The sequence below is a fragment of the Haliotis cracherodii genome, unplaced genomic scaffold, assembly GCF_022045235.1.
Source record: "Haliotis cracherodii isolate W230 unplaced genomic scaffold, xgHalCrac1.p SCAF_10, whole genome shotgun sequence".
NCBI classification, from domain to species: Eukaryota; Metazoa; Mollusca; class Gastropoda; order Lepetellida; family Haliotidae; genus Haliotis; species Haliotis cracherodii.
Window position 1 is genome coordinate 2,171,500 of NW_027266265.1, and position 10,182 is coordinate 2,181,681.

The window sequence follows — 10,182 nt, forward strand, 5'->3', positions numbered from 1 at the left end:
TTTAATATCTCAACCACAATGGATAAAACATTCACGTTCTTATTTAAATATTTCTCCAAATTGCTAAGGTGCAGCGAAATTCCACTGATGACCTCATACGACGTTAAGCACCAATGTTACATTGAGATCGTCAAAACTTCTTGAATAAACTGTTGATGTACATGCCCATTGCCTAAGGCATTGTACATACACACGTATTCCATGTTTCAAACTTCACGTATTTCAAATAAAACATGGCAAGTATGTACAGTTACGGGTATCTGTTGTTGCAATCACCTCCACACCTGCCTCTATCGGGGTGGAACTGCTACCCTGTCACCATATGCTTGTCTTGTCAATGGAAGTAAACGAATCGGGTGGTCAGGCTCGGTGACATTGTTGATAGCGTGTAATCGGTACCCGGAACGTTGCTCATAATATCAATCACTGGTTTGTCTAGCCCGCATTGGATTATTACTAGCCTAGCCACTCTGGCTTAGTCATCTAAGGCGCAACAATTCCCTGTGCAGAGTTGCATCTTTGGGCATGCCAGAAACATATGATTGTGGTTCGAATCCCGGTTCGCGCTGATTATGTTTCCAGGTTTGTCAGCACCATACCCGTGCTCGAGGGTTTCACCGAAGTGGTAAACGTCGAGCTTTCCCCACACATTAAGCTGGCACGTCGTGATATAACTGGGATACTGTTAAACCAAACTCACGCACTCACTCACTCTCCAACTCACTCACTCACTCACTCATCCACTCACCCACCAACTCACTCACCCACTCACTCACTCACCCACTCACCCACCAACTCACTCACTCACTCACTCACTCACCCACTCACCCACTCACCCACCAACTCACTCACTCACTCACCTACTCACCCACTTATCCACTCATCAACTCACTCACCAACTCACTCACTCACTCTCCGGGCTGTACACGAAGAGTCAACAGTCGGTTAAGACTCGGCTGTATGTCGGGTGAAAAACTGATTGCAAAATCACAGCAATTGTAAAATAGTTTATAATAAATATACACCCAACAATATACATGTAAAGCAATATGCATGAGACAGTAGACCATTGCTTCACAGTGAGTACTGTCCGGTACCATAGCTCGCCACTTATGCTGAAGTCTATGTCTCAATATCTCTGTATGGCGGTGGTGACGTCACGATCGGAAGATGGGAAGAAGTCTGTCGAGATGGTGGGATACCATGATTGTTCAACCGTGCATCAGGTGGCAAATGTGGCGGTGTTGTTGAGACATTGTCCCTTTGTGCGTATCGGGGCTGGTTCTGAAAATGAAAAAGGAATTTGCATAAATGTAGCCTAAAAAGAAAGGTTATGTTCGCTTCATGCATTAATACATAGTAGAAATATTTCTCTCACTGAATAAATATTCAAATCCTTGAAATTAAAATATAAATATTAATCTGATTTTATACGCATTTAGACATAAAACATTGGCCTCCTCACATATTTCCCGGAAAGTCTCACAATTTTCCAGTCGCTTATCTGTACCTTCCCATACCAGTTGTCATATTTCTCCTACTTTTTGGGTGCGATCGTCCGTACATTGCATTTATACTTGTTGCCAAGCTATATCTATTAGGAACAACTTACTACTAGATACTTCTCCATCCAAGTTAACGTCGTCCAATTTACGACGTCGTCAAGTTGCGAGCCCATATTCGAAACTCCAGAAATGACGCCATGATAGAACAATGTTTTATTGTGAAATAAACCACGCTTCGTTCTTCATTGTTTTTTGCGATTTACCGCGTAGCTATCTTATATTAATTGATAAGCTTTGTCACGGCGAATGTAGTTATTTTGGGCCAGACATAGTTGTCAGGTGTAAGTGAGTGTGGTTTAAAGCCGCTCTGAAACAAATAGCTTTAAACAAAGGTGAACGTGTTGGTATTAGGTAAACATGGCTCCCTGGGTCTCATACCTGCCTACATTGAACATCGCCCAGACGATATTTTCTAAAATACCACAGGATCAGGAAGGCCAGAGCGAATGTGATGATAATGATGACCCCTCCGACGACAAAGCCGACGATGACCGGAGGTGATAACGTTGTGTCACACTGCCCGGAACCATCCTCACACCTGTCTCCCTTGATGCAGCGGACAGCGTCAGAGACACAGCGTCCATTGAGACACGCAATCTCTCCATCTGAACATGTACCTGACAAATATAGAGGTATTAATGAGTTGTACTCTAGACACCATGACATGTTGGTGAACATGATTCAGTTATTCCATATCACTGTGCAGGTTTATCGAAATAAAAGCGACAAAAAGAATTTCCGTAATTAATATGAAATCGCTGATGACTATCATGAGCATGTGTATATGAATCTCTATCAATATGATACCAGGTGTTCGTGAAAAAGGGATTGTATCCTGCCCCCGTCACAAACAAATGAAAAGGTAAGTAAATTGTTCATCTGATTGGTTGGTTGGTTTGTTGTTTAACGCCGCACTCAGCAATATTACAGCTATATGACGGCGGTCTGTAAAATAATCGAGTCTTGACCAGACAATCCAGTGATTGATATCATGAGCAACAATCCACGCAATTGGGATCGATGACCTGCATAAACCAAGTCAGTGAGCCTGACCACCCGATCCCGTTAGTCGCCTTTTATGGCAAGCATGGATTGCTGTAGACCTATTCTACCCCGGATCTTCACGGGTATCCAATGGTAGTGGCTTCGAATCCCAGGTTCGCCAAGATTCTGTTCCCTGGGTTGTCAACGCAATACCCACAACCAATGGGATGCAGTATGATCCGGGGGAGGGGTGGGGCGTCTCTGTCACATTAAGCTGACATATCTGGGTTCATTCACTCACTGCTTTAGGCTGCGTTCTCAGAGTGCCGATTATGATTCCCGTTTGAGATCAGACAGCGCTACGACACGAAAAGTGATCACTATCCTCAATGATCTGGAATGTCCTCTCATTGTCCGAGTCTCATTGTTCGTAACAGAGTCCTACGGATCGGGAAAGGTCCAGAGGGGTCGGCCAAGCACTCCCGACAGTATGGTGCGTCCTGTTACATTCGGGAAACTCAGCCGATTTTGTCTAGTAGGATTACAATCGTGACTATGTCGTGAAAGATCCTGCTGTATCGGATTAAACTCGTAACAATGTCCTGTGTTGTCTGGACGGTGTCCTGTGGATGGGCACGCTGTCGTGGTGAACGGGCACGATTAGGAGAAATTGTCCATTGCCGTTTCTTGAGTCAAGATTGCGTCCAGATCTTGCCGAGTCTTTGTCGGTTCATTGTCCGGTCACTGTCTGATCTCTGTCGGATAGCATTCGGGAGAATCGGGACGCTGTCCGGACAGATTAGGGCGTTTTCTAGCATGCGGAAGATACAAGTCAGATCAGTTTCGAATTGGAAACGGGAGAACCGGGACGAATTCGGTTGGAAACGGCTGAATCGGAACGCTTCCTGAACAATATCTCATTATTGTCGTGATTTTTTTTTTTTTACAAATTTGTGACTTTCCCGCCACGAATCACTGGATCTAGATCAGACTTTTGACAAATTTTAATCGTGATTGGTCCTATCAAGCACTTAAACCGGCCATTTGATGTTCTGTGGTTGGGGGTTGGGGATTGTTGAACTGGAATTTTGTCGAAAAACAAAATTGTCCCCGAAATAGCTTGAACAAATTAATTGTGCTTCAGACTGTTGGAAAATAAATAGAAATTGTTTGCCAAAAATATTACACTGTTGCAAAGTATTTTTCAGAATATTCAGGCTAATAGTTTTAATAAAACATATATCTGGTTTTGCAGCTGTAAGTGAACACACACCCATACAAAACCCCAGGTCACTACATATATCAAATGATCGGTCCTTTGTTTGATATGGACACGAGGCTTGCAAAGTGCGTGTGTAATGCACATAGTCGTATTTACACGAACATTCCGCTTCCCCGTATCCAGGTTCTCTTCAGTTTTTCAATACGACCATGTGGTAATAGACAGTTACAGTAGTAATTACGACGTCGCAAGGTCACGATTCTGTTGGACATACGTCAGTGATACATGGAGATGAATGCGTACTTCGCTATAATACAGAGTATCAGTTTAACATGACACCAGCACTAAAATATACACAACATAGATTATTTGAACATGCTTCGTTCTGACAGTGGAAAGAATAGAGTCAAGGTGGTATACTCGGCGTCAATAAATATCAAGTTGAAAGATGTGTCTGATCGTTTTGTTGCCATGATTCAATAATGATTCATACACACATTCTTAGATGAAGTCGGAATCGTACAATAAACGGAGTGGGTTTTATCGCTTTTACTTAGGTAATGTTGAGAAAAAAATGTTTCGACAAAAGGGTAAAACGTCTTGGAACTAATTGCATTTTGTTTTTTCCCAAACATTATCGTCGTGGTATTAATCGCACGTTGTATAACCAAGGCACGTCACTTAGTTTAGTTTAGAAAGTTAAAAAAAGTGCTGAGTGATGTCCTGTCATCGGGTGACATGGTAATATTTATATTGTGTGCAGGTGTGTATGTATGAAGGTGTACAGGTGTGCATGTTTGCAGACGAATAGGTATGCAGGTGTACAGCTCAGCAAGTGTGCAGGCATGCAGGTGTGTAGCTATGAATATGTGCAGGTATACAGGTGTACATTTATGCATGTGTGCAGGCATGCAGGTATGCAGGTGTTCAGCTATGGATGTGTGCAGGTATGCAGGTGTAGAGGCATGCAGGTGTGCAGGTATGTAAGTGTACAGGTGTGCAGATACGCAGGTATGCAGGTATGTAGGTATATAAGTATGCATGTGCACAGGTATGCAGGTGTACAGGTATACAGGTGTTCAGATATGCAGGTGTAAAACTATTATGTACAGGTATGCAGGTGTACAGGTATACATGTGTGGAGATATCTTGTGTGGGGGTATGCAGGTGCACAGGTTACAGTTTTAGAGGTGTACAGCTGTAGAGGTATGCAGGTGTACATGGATGCAGGTGTAGAGGTGTGCAGCTGTAGAGGTATGCAGGTTACAGGTGTGCTCAAGTTTCTTTACCTTCATGGAACGTGGTCACGTACAGCTGGAAGCCCTTTCCATTGAACCTGGAGTTACTGATGAAGCGGAGGATGACAGCACTGGATGAGGATGTGTAGACATCTTCTGGTGTCTCCACACCACAGTACCTCCGGCTCTCTGTAACACACACGGCCACATGTAGCAACGATTACACACAACGTCATAAGTTAGTTACAGGTGGTCGAGTGGATCCAGCGTCCGCCCGGGGAGAGGAAGATCGGTGGTTTGATTCCTGGTCGTGTCAAACCAAATGGCGTACAACATGCTTCTTGTTATCCTGCCCGGCATTCGGCATTAACGGGATGAAACTGAATGGGCATCCATGTTAAACTACAACATGGTATCTCAGTGGGCGAGCGCTATTACCCCGGCGTAAATCAGCCACAGGCACAACCAAAGCCGCAGCCACAGCCACAAATACAAACGCAAACACACACCTCTTTTAAGGACCCGTGAAGATCCGAGGCAGAATAGGTCTTCAGAAACCCATGCTTGCCGTAAAAGGCGACTAACGGGATCGGGTGTTCAGGCTCGATGACTTGGCTGATGCATGTCATTGTATCCCAATTGCGTGGATCGATGCTCATGATGCCAATCACTGGACTGTCTGGTCAAGACTCGATTATTTACAGACCGCCGTCGTTTAGCTGGGTTATTGCTGAGTGCGGCGTTAAACAACAAAGAAACAAACTTCTTTTAAGAGAGATATTTACGGTCAGGGAAAGGGTTTCGTCGCTTTAATTGACATAAGTTATTGATGACACTTCTCTCTTTGCTTCCTTGTATCATAGTATATGACCCAGCGTCCATACTTAAGAGGAAATATTATAAACGCACACACTCAAATATACCAGATAGTTGTATTTGTCATATTGTATTTATCTGGGTTGAGGGGACAACACCCACCAGTACAGTTGTCTCCAGGGGCACATTCGGATATTGTCAAGTAGTCTTCAGGGCAGGACACGAAGCTGGCGATGTTGAGAGAGATTATTCTGACGATGACACGATGGTGCGTTCTGGCGACCAGTTTTAAGGTACAGTTGAATTCAGCAGCGTAAGCTGTGGCCTTGGTCAGGTTGAGATCCAGTCCACTAGTGTAGTTATTAAGGTAGAGACTCTCGCCACAGAGGTTGTCCATGTACACGTAATCTGTAACCAATAGCACAGACATGGTGAGCCATTCTGCAAAAAGGAAAGAAGGTTTCTCACTGCCATTTATCCAGTCGGAATATTACAAAATTGTTTTATTTTATCATTCACCTAATATTCTTGTTGCCTCTAACACAGACACCAATTATTATTATTATTATTGTTGTTGTTGTTCTGCCAAATACCGGTTTAAAAGTGCTGGCCCACTGAGATACCATGCCGCAGTTTAACATGAATACTCCACTCAGACCCAGTATACTGACTCCGAGCCGACCAGTACTTGTTGTTTTTCACTAAAGGCAGAGTGCCAGACAGGGTAGTAACAAGTACCATTTTCTTAACGTAATTTGGTATGACGCGGCCCGTGGATCCAACGACCGACCTTCCGCTTCCCGGGCAGACGCTCTATCCACTACACCGCTGTTTCTATTTTATGAAATCAGTACAAATTGAATTAATTTATAGAAATTATCACCTGAGCGCAAAGAGACAGGACCGGAAATGACGTAATTGTTGAAAGTAGAGACGTCATGACATATTGGATCTGCTTCTAACTCGAAACTCTTATTGGTTTTAGCACGTGGTGTAGTCTTACAATTGCACTTTGGCTTTCGTTCCACATGAAGCTGAAAAGTAATTTTACTGAAATTCTCTTCAAATCACTCACCCACCCTTCATAGGAAAATTGAGAAAAAAATATTTAAAAAGTCATGTAATGCTAACTTATTCAGTTTTCGAATTTATGGAATTGTAACACATATGCCAATTTCATTCAGTGATTAATCTGGAAATAACAACGGTTATATATTTAAGAAAACGTACAACTTTTATGGATAATAATTTTGGTATATTGCGTATTGCGACATTTGTGTAGATTCTTACACGTGATCAAGCTGGAAGTGGTTATCCATTAAGTTGTACGTTTTTTGTATTTACCCGCCACCTTCTAGAATGACAATCAAACAGTTGGTTATATATTTAGGATGGAAAACATACACTCTGGTAATGTACTCTGAAACACACTAGCATAACAATAAGACACATCCTGACATCTTTACTTACACGGGGTAAAATATATTTAAGAAAACGTACAACTTTTATGTATAATAGTTTTTGGTATATTGCCTATTGCGACATTTGTGTAGAAATAAGACACGTCCTGGCATCTTTACTTCGTCCGAAGCACGTGTAGTACAATGTGCATGTAGTCAGAGATTCTGGACATCGTCCGGCCATCACAGCGAGGACTGGACCGCTGGTAGCTGGTGCTTGAGGGACGCACGCGAGCACACGCACCCAGACAACGCTAGTGATAAAACACAAACATGTTCCGGGTTCCGAGATGGCCATCCCGAGGCAACCCGTGACGCATCCAACAAATGAGGCGTTTAATTCAGTGTTAGTTACAGCTTCACATACCCCTCCCGCACACACTATTGTCAGGACAACACTAAGTCTTCACCTGCGTGCATGTTGACAATGTGTTGTTAGGGTGTGGGAAACTACTGCACATATATATCAACAGCTACGCCCGACACGGTAGATCGCGTCCTCATAGCAATGACTGGAAGGAGGTAGACGAATCAAAAGGATATTTATACATAGGCGCGTATTTATACGCACCTTTAACCTTGTGAGGAATGTATTAATATATCAATGTAATGAATAGCGTGTTGTGTTGTCGCAAGGAGCTGAACAAGTCACACGACCTACCTCACGAAGCTGTCTGATAAACGAAGATAACTTAATCTGATTTTCACATTTTACACAAATGTCGCTTATGGCTTGTTAATTTTCAGACATTGATTAATAAATGTAGGTAATCCTTTATGTGTGTTAGATAGAACAGCCAGGGTGCTCGTACACATATGCTTTTTAATTATTCAGTACAGCTCCATAATTATTTTTGTCCTGTATTATGGACATAATATGGAATTTCACACACTAATCTCTTCAGTCTTCTTCGTGTATATTTATGGATACAAACAAGCAGTCGATTGTCGCATTTTGAACCTAATAACCACCAAAGGTATCTGCACCTTCTTGACAGCCGGGGATACATATTGATGGTTCTCTGATAAACACATCATGATTTGTAATCTTAACCAATGACTACCTTGTCATCTCTGGTGCTGGTTCAGTGTATAGATATGAACAGTTATGTAACACTACTCACGTGATGTTGAATACCCAAGCCCGATGATAAATACCGCACACAGATGCTCCAACACTGATCTCATGATGAGAACACAAACCGGCTTATTTTTCAAAATCCAGACATCACGTCTCAGCGGTCAGTGAGCACGGACATTGTCGTTCCAATGGTCACTGAGTCGTGTATCCTAGTTACTGGACTGTGACAGTCGGGTCAGTCAGGACACAGGGCAGTGTACACGCCAGCACTTTGTTGACGTGATCATCACTTGGTCTGACAGCCAGCCATGTGTTGGATACAGCGCGGCTGGGTGTTGTCACATGGAAGTGGGTCAAGACATCGGCCTGTTTAGCACGGGAGGACATGGGACAGTACAAAGGCTGTTCCGGAGGGTTAACACGATGTTTGCATCCACACGGATAGATCTAATTGGCTATTGGCTACATACAATTGTCATTCTGGATTAAGTATTATGTATACCGATAGAATATGATTGATCATCATCAATATCAGTGATATGAATATATACTAGGAACAATACAGAGATGTGATAACTGTTACATTAATGATATTAACATTTTTATGGATTCTTTGAAAGGCATGTACAAGTGATACACATAAGCAAGAGGATGTATGGATGTCAACTTGTTTATCATGAGGAACACAACGTTTCGGAGTATATGCTAACTCCTTCGATCATCAGGTGAATCGCACTGCGTTATGTTGAACTGCAGTAGCTCGATATAACGTTGACGACGACGTCACTGTAATAGCGACAGTATTCTTATCAGGACTGCAGTCGAATATCGACACACACCTTTTCTCGAATAACGGATCCTGGGTAACAAATTATGTTCGAATATGTGATGTCGAGATTAAAAGATTTTACAGTATGTACATTTAATTGTATCTACATTCCAACAGAATCGATGTATATTCAAACACATTGAAATGCCCATCCTTTCTTGTTCTGCAACACTTATTTTGCCGGGGGTTATATATACATGCCTCGAGCAGAAATTGTTACTCTTGAATGCGACTTGAGATATCACTGACTGAATGTTTTATTTCTTAAATGTATGTATTTATAATTCTTTCTGATGGGTTCTGACTGTATTGGTGATTGTGTGATAGTCGTATTATATGGGGTATATCTTTATGTACTTACGGGAAACTGACCCTGACATGAACGCAATGAGGTGCCATGGAAACGTTGACCTAACACACATGTACAGATCTAAGGATGCATTGACTGGAAGACCCCCCGAACGTTGAGCACATGACTGAGAGAGGAATGATAAACCCTGCCGCGTCCATCACACGCCCATCATCGTATCCCAATTGCGTGGATTGATGCTCATGATGTCAACCATTGGACTGACTGGTCCAGATTCGATTAGTTACAGACTGCCGTCATATAGCTGGAATATTGCTTCGTGTGGCGTCACACAAGCACACAAATTCCAGTGCATCTAGATATACAACGGCTTACATATAAACCAAACTCATTCACTTCTGTCCACTTGTAAACCACAAACAAACAATGGGGGAAATTACAGTTGAACACCTACAAAGTTGGTACTGGTATCGACACGGAATGGTACTGGTGCACAATGTGCAATCCATGATACCTCGTACAGCGTCATGGAAACGTTGACCTAACACTCATGTGAATTCCGGATACGAATTGGTCTTCAGCAACCCATGCTTGTCGTACAAGGCGACTAACGGGTTCGGGTGGTGATGCTCTCTGACTTGATTGATGGATAGCATCGTATGCCCATTGCGTAAATA

General features: G+C 42.7%; 1 protein-coding gene across 2 annotated transcripts; it reads right to left on the reverse strand.

Moving 5' to 3' along the window:
- Positions 1–996: 996 nt before the first annotated feature.
- Positions 997–8,681, reverse strand: LOC139444999 (low-density lipoprotein receptor-related protein 12-like). Of its 2 annotated transcripts, none has more exons than XM_071226053.1 (5): positions 8,410–8,681; positions 5,988–6,233; positions 5,061–5,198; positions 1,944–2,182; positions 997–1,278 (listed from the first exon to the last, which is right to left on the reverse strand). In XM_071226053.1, exons 1-5 carry the CDS (start codon positions 8,471–8,473, stop codon positions 1,123–1,125), a joined length of 843 nt encoding a protein of 280 aa, XP_071082154.1. In that variant the 5' UTR covers positions 8,474–8,681; the 3' UTR covers positions 997–1,122. The 2 variants fall into 2 exon arrangements, with proteins under 2 accessions (XP_071082154.1, XP_071082144.1); XM_071226043.1 differs by having other exon boundaries at positions 997–1,284.
- Between the last annotated feature and the right edge of the window lie 1,501 nt (positions 8,682–10,182).

Bases quoted from the DNA above. Each gene is read 5' to 3' on its own strand.
- LOC139444999 (XM_071226043.1), bottom strand. From the start codon at position 8,473: ATGAGATCAGTGTTGGAGCATCTGTGTGCGGTATTTATCATCGGGCTT. The intron at 6,234-8,409 runs GTGAGTAGTGTT...TATTGGTTACAG, and splicing joins GCTTGGGTATTCAACATCAC to ATTACGTGTACATGGACAAC. The intron at 1,285-1,943 runs GTATGAGACCCA...TTTCATTTTCAG, and splicing joins GCGATGTTCAATGTAGGCAG to AACCAGCCCCGATACGCACA.